Source organism: Nakaseomyces glabratus, chromosome F (assembly GCF_010111755.1).
Source record: "Nakaseomyces glabratus chromosome F, complete sequence".
Classification (NCBI taxonomy): domain Eukaryota; kingdom Fungi; phylum Ascomycota; class Saccharomycetes; order Saccharomycetales; family Saccharomycetaceae; genus Nakaseomyces; species Nakaseomyces glabratus.
The window spans coordinates 139692-159736 of NC_088956.1; the positions used below are offsets into that span (position 1 = coordinate 139692).

At 39.8% G+C, this 20045-nt stretch overlaps 7 protein-coding genes and 1 non-coding gene across 8 annotated transcripts; 3 read left to right on the plus strand and 5 right to left on the minus strand.

The window, feature by feature from the left end:
• Nucleotides 1-146: 146 nt before the first annotated feature.
• Nucleotides 147-3464, minus strand: SMC5 (DNA repair ATPase SMC5; the record flags this gene model as incomplete). The annotated part of the gene is made up of 1 exon (XM_446024.1): nucleotides 147-3464. The coding sequence occupies one exon, from the start codon at nucleotides 3462-3464 to the stop codon at nucleotides 147-149; it is 3318 nt and encodes a 1105-aa protein (XP_446024.1).
• A 935-nt stretch (nucleotides 3465-4399) lies between these two features.
• Nucleotides 4400-6856, minus strand: GVI51_F00979 (uncharacterized protein; the record flags this gene model as incomplete). The annotated part of the gene is made up of 1 exon (XM_446025.1): nucleotides 4400-6856. The coding sequence occupies one exon, from the start codon at nucleotides 6854-6856 to the stop codon at nucleotides 4400-4402; it is 2457 nt and encodes an 818-aa protein (XP_446025.1).
• Nucleotides 6857-7688: 832 nt separating this feature from the next.
• PRE6 (proteasome core particle subunit alpha 4) lies at nucleotides 7689-8453 on the minus strand (the record flags this gene model as incomplete). Its single annotated transcript, XM_446026.1, has 1 exon — nucleotides 7689-8453. One exon carries the CDS (start codon nucleotides 8451-8453, stop codon nucleotides 7689-7691), a length of 765 nt encoding a protein of 254 aa, XP_446026.1.
• Nucleotides 8454-8900: 447 nt separating this feature from the next.
• On the plus strand, nucleotides 8901-9278 carry MIM1 (Mim1p; the record flags this gene model as incomplete). The annotated part of the gene is made up of 1 exon (XM_446027.1): nucleotides 8901-9278. The coding sequence occupies one exon, from the start codon at nucleotides 8901-8903 to the stop codon at nucleotides 9276-9278; it is 378 nt and encodes a 125-aa protein (XP_446027.1).
• A 242-nt stretch (nucleotides 9279-9520) lies between these two features.
• Nucleotides 9521-11152, plus strand: MDM38 (ribosome-binding protein MDM38; the record flags this gene model as incomplete). Its single annotated transcript, XM_446028.1, has 1 exon — nucleotides 9521-11152. One exon carries the CDS (start codon nucleotides 9521-9523, stop codon nucleotides 11150-11152), a length of 1632 nt encoding a protein of 543 aa, XP_446028.1.
• A 3957-nt stretch (nucleotides 11153-15109) lies between these two features.
• Nucleotides 15110-16981, plus strand: YAP7 (bZIP transcription factor; the record flags this gene model as incomplete). Its single annotated transcript, XM_446029.1, has 1 exon — nucleotides 15110-16981. The coding sequence occupies one exon, from the start codon at nucleotides 15110-15112 to the stop codon at nucleotides 16979-16981; it is 1872 nt and encodes a 623-aa protein (XP_446029.1).
• Nucleotides 16982-17417: 436 nt separating this feature from the next.
• Nucleotides 17418-18860, minus strand: GAS5 (1,3-beta-glucanosyltransferase; the record flags this gene model as incomplete). Its single annotated transcript, XM_446030.1, has 1 exon — nucleotides 17418-18860. The coding sequence occupies one exon, from the start codon at nucleotides 18858-18860 to the stop codon at nucleotides 17418-17420; it is 1443 nt and encodes a 480-aa protein (XP_446030.1).
• A 986-nt stretch (nucleotides 18861-19846) lies between these two features.
• Nucleotides 19847-19919, minus strand: tT(AGU)3. The gene has a single exon. It is a non-coding gene; the product is annotated as a tRNA-Thr (tRNA).
• Between the last annotated feature and the right edge of the window lie 126 nt (nucleotides 19920-20045).

Consider the following 20045-nt stretch of genomic DNA (forward strand, 5'->3'; position numbering starts at 1 on the left):
TTTTCACGCATCGCTTCATTCGCTGTCAGAAATTGTCAGTAAATCCAGACATATTTAATAATTAAATCAAAAACATAAAATTTAAAAGTCTATATATGCAAAACGTAGTATATTTATTAGCCAAATGGAAACTGGACAGAGCTGATTTATATATCATAGTTAGACACCTCACCGAGATGTGCCATGTGAATATCCTCAGAAGGATTAGGAATGTGAGAACCTGCCATGACACAATGGATCCTCATCTTTTCATGGTAGTTCAATCCAGTCAACAATTTTGGTGTAATTAAAAAATACTGAGATGTTCCTTCTTCACAAGCATTTTGGACCATGGCTTTGTGAACTAGTCTCTCAAAATTGGTGTCCATACCCTGATTGATTTCATCCACTACTCTGAACGGAGCCTGTGTAAATTTTTGTAATGCAATCATATAAAGCACTGTCGATACAGCTCTTTCACCACCTGACTGTGTGTGGCTATCTAAACCACTTAGTTTACCCTCATCTCGAAATTGAACCATTATCTCTAACTTCCAGTCACTAAACAGTTTAGATTTCCTGTTCAATGTTACACCACCGGCTGTTCCAACATCTTTGAATAATTCAGAGAATTTTCTGCCTATTCCACTGACTATTGACTCAAGTCTCGGTTCTAGAACCTTCTGCTTATCACTCATTTCTTTCCTGATTGTATTACATTTTCTTACTTGGGTTGGTAACTTATCTTCTAAGTCAGCTATTTTTGCTTTCGTTTGTTCTAAAAGTGCCACTGCCGATCTATCATGATTGGATAACTGAATCTTGGATTCTAGTTTATTTACAATTTGCTCAACATAAATTAGATTAAATTTATCTTCATCCCTATATTTTTCTGCTAAATCATTCAAAACTTGTTTTGTTTCCTGGTTATATGCATCGATATCCCGTCTCCATTGTCGGTATTCCTCTGTATCTCTCAATTCTTTATATTTGTTCTTGAGCTCATCATACTTTGCCCTCAGTTCATTTTTCTTTTCCTCAAAAGATTGTAAAAAGCTCTTTACGACAGTTTTTTTATTGTTATGTTCAAAAATTGCTATATCTGCTTGCAAGTTTTTTATTTGTATGTGTCTCAATGATCTTCCAATATTTTCAAGTTCGATGGTACAATCGATTTCAGACTTTAAAGACTCTCCTATCAACTTCTCTATTTGCTGGATTTTGGGTGCAGTATCTTTTCGGATGTCTTTTTTATATTCTTCTAATTTCTCTTTCTCAAATCGCAATTGCTCTTCATATTGAGATCTCTGTCTTTTAAGATTAGAAATATACCTCGACTTTTTATTGATATCATTCATTGCTGTCGAAATTTCATTCAGTTGCATCTTTAATTGGGCCTTTTTACCCGCTGATTGATTCATGGTATTTTTTATTCCCTCTATCTGTTTTTTTAAGTCATTCATTTCATTATTGATCCTCTGTTTCTCATCACTACTCAAAACGTAACCCTGATAAAGATTGGTCGGTTTCACCACTATTTCAACCGAATACATTTGCTTAGTCATGTTTGAATAACGAACATTTAACATGTTTGTTCCATGAATGAATTTTCTGAATAACGGTTGGTTGTTAGATTGTGGTTTAATCAGTGCTTCTAATTGTTCAGCGCTAAATTTCTTTCTTGAAACTGGTATTTGATCAATTCCTTGAAATTCACACAGCATTTTGATAACATTACTGTCACCTTTAACAAAATCTGAAAGATATCCTTCAAAACCTAATTGTCTTAATCTCTCCCTTGAAACAGGTGGAGAATTAGTTCTTCCTGTCAATTGTCTGGTATTGGCTGTGAAGTGCTTGAGAATTTCTTTCCCATACGTATTGTAAGCTTGTTCATTAATTAGTGTGAACGCCTTGCTTGTGTTATAATCAATGCATTGCGCTAGATAAGGAGCAAAATCTTTATGTGTAACTGAAACTGTTAATACAGGTGGTTCAAGTACTACTTTTCTGGCTTCGTTATTTTTCCTCAAGAACAAAACAGCTCTTTTTAGGTCCCTGTCATTCAATTGGTCAAGTAAGTGAATATTATCTGTGCTGGTTAGAGATGACTTTTTGTCCACCATTTTTCTCTCAAGGATGGCCAAGTTATGATTTTGCGTTGACATTTGGGTATCTACTTCATCAATTTCAGAGTTTACCTGACTTTCGCGTTCTATCAAATCATTCCTCTTTCTTTCAAGTTCTGTAACTTCAGATTCCTCAGGAGTTTCGATATCAGAAATTTTACGTTTGATATTATCTATATCTTCCTTCTTTGTTTCGATCTTTATTTTCAGCTTATTTGATCTTCCTTTATAGTATTCGATTTGTAAGTTTTTCTTTTCAATCTCTTCTCGTAAAGCATTCAATTTTGACACTGTCTTTTCTAGTTTCCTTTTTGTCGATACTTTCTTTTCTTCGATATTTTCTTTTTCTATATTAAGTTGAGCATCAGACTCATTTAGACTTGCTAGTACCTGCATATAGGGTTCTCTCTCCTTCTGAAACTCTTGTAACTGCTTCTTTGCACCTTCTACTTGCCTTTTATATGTTAACAGTTTTTCTCGATGGTCTTGAATCTTAAGGTAAGGCAATAATTTCTTATGCTTATCTAATGTATCCAGTGTCTCTTGGTACTCATTTAATAGTTGAACTTCTTGTTGAAAGTTCTCCTCATCTGTCTTGAGCTTTTTCAAGCTGTCTGTATTGGTTTGTATTTCATTTGACATTTCTATTTCCTGTAATTGTAGCTTTTTTAGCACTTCAAACATTGATAATAGTTCAGAATCAATGGCACGTATGGTTTCATCCAGTAGCTTTTCAGGTCGAAGCTTAGCAAATTCCTCTACTCGTTCCTGTGATAAAAACTGGCATAGGTTGTCCAATTGGATATGGAACTTGCTAACTAAGTTTCGTACGTTACTTTCAGTTGTCGGTAATCCATTAATGCTGTATTCTTGCGTTCTACGCTTTTCAAGGTTTCTACCTATCTTAGTTCTTTTTTCTAAATTCCTGGTGATGGTTAATAAGCCCTTGTAGTTGCCATTATTTCGTATTCTATGGAATGAAGAGCCCAGGAATTCAATATCGATATTGGGATCATCTTTCAAAACAATTTCAATCTTTGAAGTGTCTTGTCCATTTTTAATGAAGTCTTCTACTTGCTTACTCCTTCCGATATACTCAGGTTTACCGGCAAGTCCCAAGCACACGGCACATACATAGGTCGATTTACCAGAGCCATTGGGTCCGATGATCATATTCAGTGATGGCGAAAGGTTGAACTCGGTATAATTGTAAGTCACAAAGTTCTCAAGCCGTATCTTGACAATGCTGCCGGGCTTAAATACATCGTAGTCGACAGGCTTGATCTTCAGTCTTTTCCTAGAGGGCGTTAAATCGTCCACATCATCCACATAAGACGCTAGATTAATGGTAGGCATGCACGTCTTTTCTTTATTATAGTACAACTGGCAGTTATATAAACCTTTGCCAAGGCCAATTCGATTTGATTGTCTCTATGCTGTGGTACTACACTCAGCTTTTATGTCTTTTACACTTTTCAAAACTGTATTTGAGCCCAAAGGCAGTTTTTCAGCAAGACCGATGGTGATCCCGATGTAAACAGAGTACTGTATGTAACACGGATCCAGTAACTGGTTTTTGTAAACTATATTATTACTTTCTACGCATATTATAAGGATTTTAGCTAAGATAAGTTTACGTTTTGCGATTCAAATCAGTGTAGCGGTTCTGAAAGGTATAATCTAAATGTATCAATCACATTCTTTTTGTTTTACACAAAAAAAAGTCTGACATCGACAGCCATAAAGACTGACGATGCTAGGCTACCTCTTTCATCATTTAGAATCGGTTTTATGGCAAGATATATAGAGGCCAAACTGTCACATACTCGTGCGAAAGCTTCTGATAAGATCCGAATAGAAGAGTTCGGACCAAACTCCGCCTGGAGTGAAGTCTTTCCACCAATTATTGTCTCAGGAATCAGTTATTCACAGAGAGTCCTCATTCAATTGAAGTTGAATGACTTCTACAGATATGACCGATAACTATGTTATAAAATACATAAATTGTTGTAGAAACTGTCTTTTTATAGTTTGCAAATTATGAAAAATTATGGCAGACCCGTAATATATTATTTGTATATTATTAGGGCATTCCAACTGTACGTATGATTCAAGTTATTAAATATGCAATCAATCGGTGAATGCAGCTAGTAAAAATGTCTATCATTTGATATATGGTATTCTATTTGAGAGTGAATATTAAAATGTTATATGCCGGTTAATGCTAGCGATAACGAATGTAGCATTAACAAAAAATTGCGGAACTACTAATGCCCGAAGTATCGAGTTATTTAGCCAACTTTGCTTTGATAGAAATTGATCACATCGTCCCATTTTTTGTTCACAGAGTATCTCTTATGTCTGATATTCACCAAATCGGAGTTAGAGCACCAACCACTTTCCATGAATTGCTTCTCTATCTTTTCATAGGTACTATCTTCAAGTGTCTTCTGTTTGAAAAGGAACTTGATGTAATCTTTCAGATCCATCACTTTGATACTATCTGGCTGGTTCTCTTCCTTAGTATTTGATTTAGCCTGAGAGCTATTTGTTGAGACTGATAATGGCGTACTGTTGTTGCTGTTATGTCTCGGTACATTAACATTCTCTAAACAGAACACTTTTGAACATTCTGTGTCAAACCTCGGACGAGCTGGCATGTTGATCGAAGTGCCATCTGTAACGTTGATAACAGGCACTTGCGATTTCCAAGCATCCATATCTATGGCCATAGTCTTGAAATTTGGATCGATTATCTCAGTCTTGGGGAAATTGAAATAGTCCATGTTCGCAGAGTCAGCGGAATTCGACTTTGGTACCGCACCATTGTATCTCTTATCAACGGCCATATACAAAACAGAGTTATCTGAATTATCTCCATTACTTCCATTTCTTAAAGTGTAGTTGTCTATGGTGCTGTTATTATCAGGTACTGTATGTCTTAGAAAATCTTGACTGTGTCTAGATGGTACAACTTCAGCAGGTGGTTTGTTAGAAATTCTAGCACTAGATCCATTAGTGCTCATAATTCTAGTTAATCCACGCTTCATCTTATGACTGAATGAGGATGTGCGCATTAATGGTGTTGAAACATTTCTACCAGTTTTCCCAGAGTAATCAATATTCGCATCGGTTGCTATGCTTGTACTGCTCAATTGTCGTCCCAAGGTTGATCTGATATATGGCTTTTTATCAATGGCAGTCACTGGTGTAGGTAAAGGTGTGACGGGTGACATTGGTGAACTGGCATTTTCGTTGCCCATTTTCATGGAGGCTTTCCTCATTAAAGCACTTGAAGCCCTTCGGAGAAATGGAGGTCGTTTAGTCTTAGAATCTATACTATTCAGGTCTGTTGTACTTATTGCCAAGCCTAATGGCTGCATATCAGTACTGCCTAGTTTTTGTTGGACTGATTGAGATTGTGACCTTGCTCTCCCAGAATTTACCGAAGGTGCCCTAGATATTGTTCCTGTTACGGCTGGTAGATTGTATAGTTGAGCTTCTAGTCTGGACACATTATCTAGATCCGTATTCGGTGTGTTTATACTACTAGTATACCGCTTAAGCGATGGCTTTCTCTCTGTCAATGGTTTTTTTGTATCGTTGTTAGCTGTCTCAAGGACAAGCCTCTGTACTGAATTCGTTATTGAAGTGCTTCTTCTTGGTCTGCTAGAAATTGATGTTCTTGCTTGAACAGGTGTTGCTGAGTGCGAAGCCAGTGATGTGTTCGACGTCGCCGTGGCAACTTTACTTAGTTGTGGAAATTCTGTCGGGGAATGTTTTTGAGACGTGAGTATTCCATTAATGTTGCCGTTTGTGTTTGTGTTAATATTAGGTAGCTCGCCACCAGTTGTTAATAGAGTATTTGAAAACTTTTTCTTCAAAGAAGCCTTTGGACTTGTGATCTTTGGTGAAGGTGGAACACTTATATTGCTTTCCTGAGTAGTATTCAATGGAGATGAGCCCTTATTCCCGAGAGATGAAGACGAATTTGGTATTTCTAATGCTTTTGATAAATCAAATGATGTATTAGGATTTTCCAATGGATACTGTATCTCTTCAACGTTTAATTCCTGGCTATTCTTCAAATTATAATCTAACGAGGACTGTATATTTATCAGTTCGTCATTGTTCGAGACGAGATCATCCAAGATCATTTTGGAAGTTCTACTATCTTTAACAGCACTAGGTACAACGATTGGTGACAGTGGAGTAGATGATCTCAAGGATGGCATTCTATGGGGAGGAGATGCTGAACGATCTGGTGAATTCGAAGAATGTGCTCTCAAAATAGATTCAGGACTTTCAGCTAGTGCATCTAATCCGTTGCGAGTATGTTCCGGTAATAGCATGCCACGTTGATCCAGTTCTTGTAGAGCTGCTGCATTCTCCATGTTCTCCAGTTGTTGTGCTCTTATCACGTCAAATGATAAATCGTTATGTGGCAACGGTGGTAACAATGATAATTCATCAAAACTGTTCGTCAGCTTTTTTTCTTCTTCTTCAGCGTCACCTTCTGCGGTGTCATTTATCATGTCTTGGCTCTCTATTGAAACATCTCCTGTATCGTCGAGCCTTGTTTCTTCCTCGATCTCGGGTATATAATCAACAGGAGAATGGTGTATTACAGTGTTTTCGTGATCCTCTTTCTCCTCTTTTATGTCATGAAGATGTGAGTTTACTGCTGTCAGTCCGGAAGTCGGACTGCTGGTGGCGGCAGGTACCTCGTTACTCATAGGATTAGTCATTTTGTGAAATTCCAACTATTCTCCACTCTCTTTTTCCTCCTGTAACCTCTCTCTATATATCTATAAGTCGTCGTTTGGCCTTTTTCTTTTGAAACTCTGTGCTATATGTGATTTAAATTCATCCACAAATTATATCTATATCTGAGTTGGGTTTGCTGTCGTCAGGTTGTTAATCCAGGTGTAATCAGGAATGGCTCTGTGTTTCTTCTCAAAGCGGCCAAAGTATCAATTAAAAAAACCTTGGTTCAAAGTTAATAGCGTACTTCTAATCGTCTTAAGCAAGTAGTCCACTATACATTGGGTTGCTTACCGCGTTTCAACAACACCAAATACAGCAATATGTCTACTAATTATTTAAAAGTCCAGTTAATTTATGCCAAGCTCATCGATTTTTTTGGAATTTTTTTTTTTTTCACTTTTTTCCAGTTTTTCAGAAATTTGCTCTAAGGAATCCCGCACAAAGGGAGTAATTACTCGAAATATTGGCCATCCCAGATAGATGTCAAAACAGGTATCAGATGGATCAATGACGACTTTTTGGGAACTGAGTCCCTACCTCTACTGAGATTACCTTGTCTATTGATGCGTCAGCAGTTATTTCCTTGGAAAAGTGATATATGTAGCTTCTCAATGGGGTTTATATTATATCCATATCTATGGTGCTATGATTTAGTAAATATTTATTATGTGAGATGAAAATGTAAATATTTATTATGGAGATGAAAATGTAAATATCTATTTTGTGGTGGATGTCAAATACGTTTCCAAGGTGAGTGAATAAGGTATATATATTACTCTTCTCTAAAGCGAATACATGAAGGGTTTTGAAAATCTATTCCTGGGATTTGGCCTTTCTCCGTTCTTGTTCTTGCTGTTTCTCTTGTTCTATGGTTTCGACGTACTTGGCAATTTCTTCGTTAGTTAGTGCTCTCACTTGGTTGTTTGGCTCGACCACTGTGATTTCGATGTTCTTGGCACCGGTCTGCACGACTTCCAGCAGTGCTTTAACTGTGAGCCTTATGCACTCTTCTTTATTGCTTGGTGGCTCTTCTCTGTTGTAGTTTTTCTCCAAGAACTCCCTCACTGTCTTGCTGTTTCTGCCGATGGCCTGTGCGCACCAGGAGGAGTAGATACCGCTGGGCTCTGTCTGGTACAGTCTTGGGTTCTCTGTGTCCCTTGGGTCGAACCCTGCGATCAGCGTCGAGACACCGAAGGGCCTCACACCTCCGGACTGGGTGTATTTCTGCTGCACGCCGGCGACGTAGCGGGCCATGTACTCGACTGTCACGGGGTCCTCCAGCGTCAATCTGTGGCTCTGTGCCTCCACACGCGCCATGTTCACAAGGATACGGGAGTCCGCATTCAGGCCCGCGAACGAGAGCACCAGGTGCGAGTCGATGGGCAACACCTTCGACGCAATAACCCTGGTGTCTTGCAGCTTCAGCGTCGACCGACGCTCACACCCCAGCACTACACAGTCCTTCCCTTTCAAACCAACAGCACAGGTACCACGCTTCACGGCCTCCAGCGCATACTCCACTTGGAAAATGTGCCCGTCCGGCGAGAATATAGACAACGCCCTATCGTAACCACTCATCGCTTTCTTATACAGCTACTCAATGTCGTATGTGTTACTTATTCCAAGCACGTCAAGGTATTTCAATTGGCACTGCAGAAGTATCTTGTATTCACGCTTATGTTTCTTCACAATTTGGGGGGGAGAGAGGGAACTTGCCCAAACCGGCTGACGGAGAGGCGAGAGGGGGACGCCATCGATCACATGATGTAATCTGTACAAAGTGATATTTGCCACCCGTTCAGATGTATATATCACATGATAGACGTATATAGTGTTATATCACATGTATAATCCGTATAAACATACATACCTTGCGACGGGTCACATGGTCCTTTCCGTTGAAAAGGGCGATGAGCGACTTTTCAAGGCCGCAAAGGGGAAGTTTGAAGAGGATTTGATTGTGTTATACTTATATGCGGGTATTTGGTTTGTATATTTGTTGGGAAGGGGATAGACACGGCCGACATGATACGTGAGAACAGTGTGTTGTCTACTTCTACATCTTCGAGCGATCTGCGGGAGCTCGAGGAAGTGGAGGCGTCTGATGTGCGCGGGGTGCGCTGGGTGCTGCGGTACCTGGTGGGCAGCTCGATCAACCTGGTGCTTCCGTTCCTGAACGGTCTGATGCTCGGGTTCGGTGAGCTGGTGGCGCACGAGCTGTGCTGGCAGTACAAGTGGTTCTACCACGGCCGGGACAGCGCGCACAAGATATTCCCTGTGTCGCGGAAATTGCAAGCTCCGGCTCAAACCCACGAGCAAGATCAAGAGCACATAAGCAAGGCACAGCATGGGTACGCACGTCTGCGGGAAAGATGGACCTCCATGAAGAGCAAGTTCCTGTGAGTATATACTTTATAGATCGCAATAATACATAGCAATTTGTCATTAGTGACTCACCATTGGGTGTGTGACTTTGTCACACACTTGAAGACCTTTTTTTCTGCTCTTCCACAATTTTGCAAAATGACTTACACTTCCTGCATTTTGACAATTTGTTTAAGAGTGAGTTCAATGGGAACATAAAAGCTTGGCCCATCCTGATCCTTGGCCATCGATTTACTCCCCCACTGGTGTTGAAAGCAAGGATGATGATAAGTACGGTGCTGAGGGTGCGTGCACCTGTGTATGCGTCAGTTTGTGCGCCTCGGACGATTGCAATTGGGTACAGAAGGTTTTACTCTGACAAGAAGTTGGACGCTGTGAAAAAGGCTCCAGAGACCAAGGTGAAGGAGAAAGAGCCGCTGTGGGATAGGGTGAAGCATGAGGTGAAGCACTACGTTAATGGTACGAAGCTGCTAGGTTACGAGCTGAAGATATCTACGAAACTTCTTGCCAAGTCCATGCAGGGCTACGAGCTTACGAGACGTGAGAGGAATCAGCTGAAACGGACAGTGGGCGATATATTTAGGCTAGTGCCCTTTTCGGCATTTGTGATTATCCCATTTGCTGAGTTGCTGCTGCCTGTGGCGCTGAAGTTGTTCCCAAACTTGCTGCCTTCCACCTATGAGAGCACTTCAGACAAGCAGTCAAAGAGGAAGAAGCTAATTGAGATCAGGCAGAACACTTCCGAGTTTCTACATAAGACCTTGGAAGAGTCTCAGTTCATTAGTTATAAAAACATAGAAAACGAGGAGAAGAAGAAGACCTTCTTGAACTTCTTCCAGAAATTGTACGCTTTGAAAGAGAGCAACAAGAGCACAGGCCCTATTATCTTTACTCACCAGGAGATTGTGACAATTGCCAAAATGTTTAAGAATGACACTGTGCTGGATAACTTGTCCAGGCCTCAACTTGCCGCCATGTGTAAGTTTATGTCTATTAGACCTTTCGGTAACGATCCAATGCTGCGCTACCAGATTCGTTATAAGTTGAAGAGTATCATGGAGGATGATAAAACCATCGATTATGAGGGTGTGAAAAGCTTAACACCAGAAGAGCTATACCAAGCTTGTGTCTCTAGAGGTATGAAGGCCTATGGTGTCTCCAAAGAAGATCAAATCGACAATCTAAAAGTTTGGTTGGACTTGAGATTAAGGAAGAAGATTCCTTCGGTCTTAATGGTTTTATCATCAACATTCACTTTTGGTGGTCCGCAACAGAGCAGATCGGAGGATTCTAGTTGCAGTCTTCACCTAACCGCTACCGAACCTGAAGTCTCAGAGGATGGTAAATGCCTGATCTTTGAAGGTGAGAAGAGCAACTATGAAAAGCTATTGGATTTATACTATGATGGTATTTTGCAAGTGTTGAGCAGTATCCCTGATCCTGTTTATAACGTCGCTAAATTAGACCTAAATGAGGTCGTAAAACCTGTTGAAACGATTAGTGAGGTTGAGAGTGTCGCTGAAGAAGGGCCCTCAAAGCAAGAAGAGTCAATTGCTAAGGAACTTAGAGAAATTGCAAAAGAAGTTGCCGAAGAGCCAACTTTATCTAATTCCGCAAAGGAAACTAGAGAAGTTGAAGTTGATATGGAGAACAAAGCTAGTGAAGAAGCCGGTTTGGCTGAGGGGTCTTCGAAAAAGGATGATAATGAGTTCAAACTAAACGTTTTGAAGGAGCAAGAAGAGTTGATCAAAAAGGAACAAGAAGAAGCGGAAGCAAGGGCAACTAGGGAATCAGTGAGTGATGACATAACGTTAGATGAAGAAGAAGAGGTCAGCCAACCACCAGTGCCTTTAGATCAAGCTGCAAAGACTTCAATAACTAAGAAAAACTAGCGGGGCAGAGTATCTGTCCTTTTATTGGCTTTTTTGTGAGATTAGCATGTGCAGTTTCACTCATTTGTCCCTTCATTTCTCATCATTTTATATTAAATGCGATTTATCATCTCAAATCTAACCCCTGGAGAACATAATAGAAAGATGTTACATTCTATCTGATAGGTGACATCATTGCTATATCATACCAAGATATATGAGTCGATTTTTTTCATTATGTCCTACTCCGGGGAGAGAATTTTGAACTGTCAATGGTCTCCATAAACTTGAAAATCCCGAAAAGATGTCTTACCTAATGGTTCCCGGAACTTATATTTATTACAAGTGGTCTATATAATGACCAAATTACTAATTTGATAAGAACACAAACTCTAATCGGTATTTACTTATAGCTTCTGTTTCCTGTTGCACTTCTACAACAGTAATGGTAGCTAGGGGAACATATCTGTTATCGGAACCCTTGCTAAATTGATAAATTATCTCAAATTATTTATTCTAGGAAAAGAAAAATAATTCAGTTAAGAGTCTCTATTATTTTGGTGTCCTTACGGAGAATATACTTTTTGGAAACCCAAAACAAAAAGAAACGATACAAAAAAGAAAAGACTTATAGCAATCTTCCATCTGTGACCAGTACACATGATACTGATAAAGCAGGTGTTGGAAATAAGAGAGGCAGAACCTATCATATGTCAACGACCTATATTTTTGCACAAATACACCAAACTCGAGATTAAAAAAATGCATGCATAGTAAAAATACCCACAAACAAAAAAAAACAAATTGGAAATACGTCTTATTTATTCTTAAAAGCATCAGTGTTTTCTGCGAAATTATTATTTAACGAAAAAAATGGGCACTTATCCGCTTTATCCTCATATATTTATTAACAAAGGTAACGATTGCGATTGTTAGTTGCCTTTTATTTAGAGCGCATACAGTTCTATCAGTACAAGACTATATATTAAATTCGAAATATTATTATTCTTGGAATCAGTGCAAGTTTATAAATATATGTACTTACAAATGTGTCAAGCTAGGACAAATTTGATGAGCGTTATTTGAAGGCAAATGTCAAAAGTGTGACTGAAAATTGTATATCTATTTTTTGCTTGTTGTTTTTGGTCTATCTTGCTCATCTTTTCTCTATCTCTGTATAGGAAATTCTGATAACGGAATTACTATTTAATGAAAAAACTGGAGTGGAAGGCAGGGTCTCTTTAGGAGTTGCAGTGTTAGAGAGCTAGGGTCCTCAGAGAATATTAAATTGGTGAAGAGTGTATTTATGCTATTGTATTACCAATACCAGTATAATATTAAAAGGTTTGGGTTTGGTAATATCGGAGGGTTCCAAGCAAAACATCAAGACAAACACCCATGTCCCAAGGCATTCAAGCACAAGACAGGAGGAAAAAGCTTGTATTACCTCGAACGCAAATATTGAATATCGAAAGTGTAAGATTAGTATCCGTTCTGAAGATCCTTATCGTAACCATTCAAAACTAAAATAGATCAATACGTCATAGTTAGTCTATGCTCTTTCGGTGAATACACTTTATTCTCTTGTAGTTGTTGTAAAAGAACCAGCTGGGTTACATTATTATAAGATTTCCAAAAGAAGTCTGGTTTAGCAATACAGTAATGTTGTGCATAGTTCTTGTGATCAAATGTTATATTTATCTTCTGCTACATGGGATTCCAATTTTTTATTCCCTTTGGCGATATGCGATTTGCAGCTGCGTAATTGTTAATACAAAGACATGCTAATTGAACCACAAAATCTCAGGCACTAGGGTGCTAGTGTTAAGGAGGAACCCCGCAGTTTATCCCAGGTTAACGTGTTCGAAGAGCAAGGTACATGCCTAACGTATGTTAGTTTTCCGGTATTGCTGGGACAATATAAAATCCTACAGCAGAAAGAACTACTGTCAAAATAAATAAACAACTCCCTAGAGGAAAGGCAATATAAAAATAAAAGAAATGAAATGCTGTGGGTTGGACTGTTTGTATAGAAATAGCGAAGGATTAAGGTATAATAAAATAGCAAAAAAATGAGCACTCAATCTCACTACATTTCGTGTTGTCTCACTTGGGTCTGAGTATATGTGTAGTTATCCTTGACACATCCGTTCCTGCTAAGGTTTGTGGGTTATCTCAAATATAGTAAGAAACAAAAGAGAAACGAAAGATCAACAGCACCCGTCATTTTTCTGGTTTCTAAGACCTTTTAAAGTTTCCCATAGTGCCTTTGTGTTAGCTGGTAGAGCAATGAGTTTTGAACTTGAGTTTTGAAGAATGCCTTGTCTCCCAGCTAGTGATAAAAAAGCTCTCAAACGGAGAAGTGTGGCCCACTATCAAAACTGGCAAGGAGCCGGATTGTGACTACGTCAACAGGACGTCGATGAGGTTTCATAGTGGGTCCTCTGGGGATCATCCCTCTAATATGCGATAGAGAAGCAGGAAAAAGAAAAATGCTGTTTATCAAATCTTTGCGTAATGTAGCTTGCTCTTTCTAGACTTTCCACAATACATATTTGTTGGGAAAAAAGCCTAAAACAATACTTCACCTTTATTTTTACCACTTCGTTACCCATATGTGTGGTTTAGTTGCTTTGTGCGTATTGTTGTAGTCAAGGGAGCACTATCCAGTCCTTGTGCTTTCGTGTGTTTTGGTTGTGAGAAGAGCTCTGTATACATGTACAAAACTCTAAAACTAGTCTTAGTAGTGGTCAGAAGAGATCGTGCAAGTCAGTAAACTCAGCCATGACAAAATGTACTTCTCTTGATAGCAGTTTTATGTGCTATTGTTTCGGAAAAAAAATTAGTAATAATCTCCTGAGATTACTTGAATTCACGTTTATGACGTGGTCTACAGGACTTTCTCCCTGGACTTGCATTACTTTTTACAAATGAGAGGCCCCATTCTCTGTAGAACTGGTTAAAACCACATCATGATAACTCCCAACAAGTAATACTTAAAATTCTTAGATGTGTGCGTACCCACAGTGGGCACAACATCCAGAAATTGCATCTAAAAACTGGAAAAACATAAAAAAAAAAAGATAAGCAAATTGAATGGCTATTCACCCCTCACTTTAACTTCATTATTCGGTTCTTTTATTGCCCAAAATATGTAATTCCGCTATAACCACACTGTGGGTTATTTCTGCACAAGGCCAATATATCGCCGGATAACATAGAGAATTTCTTTCTTTTTCGCTGTGGAAATGAGATAACTTGCTAATTACAAGTTTATTTACTTCTTCCTGGGAAAGAATTCTTCCGTAGACTCTATGTTTACTCTATTAGAAACAGATAGGGAAAACAAGACGCTGACATTTGTCAAGGAAAAAAAATTGGCTCTCCGCCTCCTACTAGCTAGATAATGCCCCACCACTGCACACAGACATCTCAACGATAATCCTTTTCTTTCTACTCTAATTTATTATGATTATTACTCAACATCTGTATCCCCTCCACTGAGGGAAAATCTCTCCGTTTACTCTTCCTTATTTGATATATATAAATAGAATTATTATATAGCTCTGATCTGTGTCAGTCGGAATGGTATATCGTCACTCCACTCCTCCCCCCTCTATAACACTTTTTTTATAGAAAAGGCTCATCCTTCACCTCATTCTGGGATCCGTTTTATCTACAAGCTTTTATCCAAGTTTTATAGAAAATTTATTTAAAGGCCAACATCGGTAACTTTAAAGGTTTTTGAAGGCTTTTAATAAAGGATTGGCGCACGGACCGCATCAAGAAAATTTTAACTCAAAAGAACTTCGTTTCGTTCGTGAATCCCTCTGTATCCCCACCCATCTAACCTGAAGCGAGCGATTTTCTGAAGCTGAAGAAAAATTGCTGAAATTTGTCGGATTTTAGCCTAAACGAAGAAGTCATCGAGGCCATCGGCATCTCGAATCCATATATAATAGACTAGACGTGAAAGCTATGAGTGATCGCAACTGGTATTACCAGACCCCATATGACGATTCTGCGAGGATGTATCAGGTAGTACAGGCCCCATATTACGTTTACCCACGAGTGATTTACGACTCCCAGGGGTCTCCATCAGGTGCTAGTCCCAACGGTGCAAATGTGCCTGGCACATCTGTCTCCAGTGTCTCTGGTGCTGTGCCTAACGTCTCTGGTGCGTTATCCGGTGTATCAAATGCTAATGGTGCTTCCAGTGGTGTGCGTACGCAGAGCACGGGCGACTACTTGTACTCGTACTCTAATGTGCCAAATTACATAAACTCGAGGCCGATGCTTCTCTCCAAGGACCAGCGTGGCTCCACAGGGTCGATAGCGTCTTTGCCTCACGCTGTGGGGAGTGCTTCCGAAGGTACGATGCACTCGGTCACAAGCACAGGGACGTCGATGTCGGGACCCACTACAAATGTTTCAATGAATGGTAATGCTGCGACAAGCACCATGTCTGATGACATGGGATCCAAAAAGGTCTCTAAGCTGAAGTTCAAGTCCTCGGTTATGAAAGACGGAGACGTTGAGAAGAACGAGTATACACTGGATATGAGCGATACCGCCGCCAGAAGGAGAAGACAAAACAGAGAGGCTCAAAGAGCATACAGAGAGAGGAAGGCTACGAGAATTAACGAACTCGAAAAGACTGTTTCACTACTACAGGACACCATAAAGGAATATGAACTGCAGATGAACACAATCCATATGCGACTGCAAACTTTACAGGAAAAGAATGACATTTTAGAAAAGATCAACCAAGAGTTGATTACCAACAAAGGCTCTCAATCGATACCCCAAGAACAGCTGCAACAACTACAACAACAGATGCAAGCACAGTCTACTCAAGGTAACCCTCCTCCAAGCACACATATTCAACATGTGGGTTATCAGCATGTAGTGCAAGCTGATCAACCAAACAGAAATTTGATGGAATCGATAAACGAGTTCAAGCCAATGACTGCTGTTACATTAAAGAGAGAGGACCAGGTCAATAAAATTACCGAGGATAATGAGTCACAAAAGAGATCGGCAGATAAAGCCTTTTTACAGCTCAATCCGAAGTTCCAGAAACAGTTGAGTACACCTGTTTCGCCAGATGTCAACTCTTTACTGCTGGCAAATAACGAAACTGTTAATGTTGAAGAGAATGAGATTGATATGAATTACATGGCAAAGAAGGCAAAAACTGTTAAGGAAGGTAAATGTTCTGGTTCTTCTGACTGTTGCAGTAAGAAGAGACAGGAAGCTGGTGTTGATCCTAAAAATAGTAACTGGAAGCCTGGTAGCTGTGGTACATGTTCTTCTGACCCATACAGTAAAGCTTTCTGTCAATCAATGTTTGCTGAACGTCGGAAACTTAACCAAGGCCGTGAACCTAACCTTACCCCCGATGAGGTGCAGAAATTGAGGAGCGATATGATGAATGCTGCTAGTGAAACCCCTACTGATCAAAACATTTATGCCGGGACTCCAGCTGAGGACAATGTTAAGGCAAATGTTGAAAGACAGTCAGCTAATGCATCCAACGTTAATGACAATGCAGCAGGACGAGGCAACGCAGTCACACCTATCAGTCCACCTAGTGTTGCTGACACAGCATCAGCAACCACTAAGGAGCGTAAACAAAGTATAGAGAAACTGGAAGTAACATCAGAGAGAGATGTTTCCAATTGGGAAAATCGTTCAAATAGTGATGGTAGTGCCACATCTGCACAGGATCAACCTACCCGTTCTACATTCGATAGAATCAAGAAGCATATGGAATACAAGAGAAATTTCCCAACTAACTCAGGAAACTCACCCAGCAACCTGGATAATATACTGGCAAAGCCTGTATAACTGCTTCACATTAACGACTTCAGTTTGATTTGTTAGGCGTTTGTTTTTGATTTTCTAGCCTCTTTTTTATTAAACTGTACACTAATATGGACTCTTCATATTGCAAGGCTCGGATTTTTTATTTTTGTTTTATTTTTGAAATTGTAATTATTATCATGATTTATATTCATTTTTTGCCCTAATTAATATATTATTTTTTGTTAACTGTTTTTTAGAGAATAATTCTACTTACAGGCATATCAAAACACTTCTTACTGTTGTTACATATCGTCCTGTAATTTAGCTTCTGACCAGGTCATTCAAACATTAAAGGGAGTATCTTTTTGTATAAACATCTATATGATAAGAGAACTAATATTAAATAATTTACAAAACGTTAAATAGAAAATTGAAACTGCAACGAAGCAGGTAAAGTTATGACAGCGTGAAGTACCTATCATAGAACGAAGTTGGCAACTTCGAATAGAGCACGGAAGACAGCTGGGATTTCCAAAGCAGCTGCACCATTCTTGGCCTTCTTGGCCTTTGAGGAAGAAGAGGAAGCAGAAGTGGAGGAAGCGCTGGTGCTCAAAGTAGTGGCGGAAGAGGAGGATTGTGTGGAGGAGGAAGATGAGTTAGCCATAGAGGAAGAAGAAGAAGTGTCGGTGGAGTTAGCGTTAGAGTTATCGTCATCGCTTTGGTTTTCAATGTCATCATCATCCTTACCACAGCTGTCCTGTGTTCTGATACCTGTACCGAATGGTTGACCAGCACCAGATTCGAAGTAGACAGAGGCAGCGCTTGGCATTTCTGGCAAAGTGTTGTTGGCTTCCCAGATACCTTCTTGGTATGGTGGACAGGTAGAGTGTTGGTTAGACTCGGAGTAGCCACCGTCACCCTGTGGGTTTGAGACACTAGCGTACTCAGACTTCAAGTTCGCAAAGTCCTGTAGTTTAGTGACGTTAGTTGGGCTATCGATTTGAACTAGACCGTAGTTGTTGGTTTCGTTAGAGTACTCGTAGACCAAACCACCGGAGAAGACAGATGACATTTGAGTGGAGTAGATGGACTTGATTTCGGTGAATGGTCTTGCGCCTGGGACTTGGTTACAACCGAATTCACTCAAGAAGATTGGGACGGAGTAGCCTTTGTACAAGTCGACCTTGGTCTTGTAACCAGAGACAACGAAGGAAGAGTCACCACACCAGGAGTAGTCGTTGACACCGAACATATCGATTCTAGCATCAGCGTCGTCACCACAGTTGAAGTACTCGGCGGTCAACTGTCTGTTAGAGGCGATGTCAGCGGCAGAGTAACCAACTGGGATTTGTCTGTAGTTACGGGCCTTTAGGTACTTCTTCATGTCTCTGACAACAGCCTTGACGTAAGTAGCAGTCGCAGTGTTGTTGACCATGTTGATGACCTCGTTACCGGCGAAGAAGCCCAGCACATTGTCGTACTTGGCAAATTCATCGACAGTGGCGAAGATGTTTTGCAAGTAGTCGGCGTTGTAGGAGCAGCTGGGGTTGTGACGGGAGATGGAACTGTCTGGGGTGTTGACGTCCAGGATCAAGTAAATCCCGGCATCTTGCAACATCTGCATACACTCAGAGTGGTCCTGGGAGTTGTCCACAGTGTAAACTCTAATAGTGTTGATACCCAGATCCTTGAACACTGGGATATCTCTGGAGCAAATCTCTTTGTCAGCCAAAGGATCCGTCAAATTGGAAGATCCACCCGGTTGGTAGTCAACACCACGGATGTAGAATCTTTCATTGCTTGAAGAGTCAAAGAAAGCATTACCTTTGATCTCTATCACTGGAGTAGAACCGTTTTTGCTGTCAGCAGCAAAAACAGTGGATGCAAGAGCAACTGCAAATAATTGTTTTACAGAAACCATTTTCTAGTAGTCTTGTTATATTTTTTTTTTTGAATTCAAGTGCTTAAGCTAGAAGTTGGTATTAAGCAGAGGTACAGTTTAGCAAGCTTATATATAAGATGAGCTTAGAAAGTAAATATTCCAGCTCATGGTTTTGTTTTGATTTGGGTTTGGCAATTTGGCACTAGGAGACTAGCCACGTCCCTGCCATTGAAAAAAAATTTATTCGAATGGGAAGTCTCGAGAAATGTCAATATTGCCTGGGATCAAGAAAAAGAAACGAGAAAGAGACCCAAGAAGCATGGAATGTATTACCAAAACAATAAATTTGGAAAATCACTCTGTGTTGCTGCACAGACACGCCCGTGGCAAGGCATTTTATTCTTCATAAACTTAGATCCTGAGAAAGAGACGCAGGGAAGTGCCCAGCCAGGGCGGGTTCGCTTGCGAGTTCGCTTGCAGGTTTCGAGGGGGCCTGTGCTACGGCAGTTTCAGTGTTGGATTTTAAGCATTATATAGATATAGGTCACGTGTATTATTCTATTTCGAATAGTACATACTATCAAGTCAATGTAGTTTAGATTGTAGCCAAACAGGTTGACTAAAAAAAAGTTCTGGCTGTTGGACAACAGAGTCATTTGCTAGCTTTGGCCCCCTTCTCATAAACCGATGGGTTGGAGAGGGCCTATTAAGCCGTTTGAATATTGCCTCACGATTTACAATTACCATTTAGGCTTTGCCTCCCCCCTCCTCATGGAAACTCTCACCACACGTTAGAAAACATGGCTAGTGCAGAGACTGGGTTTCTATGTCAAAGAGGCAAAATAAAAACAATGGGTACGCGATGTCAATTTCTTGCAACAAGCATGTCCGTGGCTGACAAGTTCTGGCCTATTTGACAGCTGAAAAAAAAATAGTAATTATTGCTCAGAAAAATATCGTATCTTGGTACTGCAGGGCAGCTTGTGCTTTTATTTGAAGCATATAAACACCGAGAAAAAAATAAATGCTTCCAACCAGATTTGAACTGATGATCTCCACATTACTAGTGTGGCGCCTTACCAACTTGGCCATAGAAGCTTATTGAATTCGTTGATTAGAAATATAAAATTCTCCGCCATGAACTAAAAATTAAGTTTTTATCGATATTTTGTTTTTTATTTTGTCTATTATCATAACTCTCGCTAATATTTACACTAATGCACT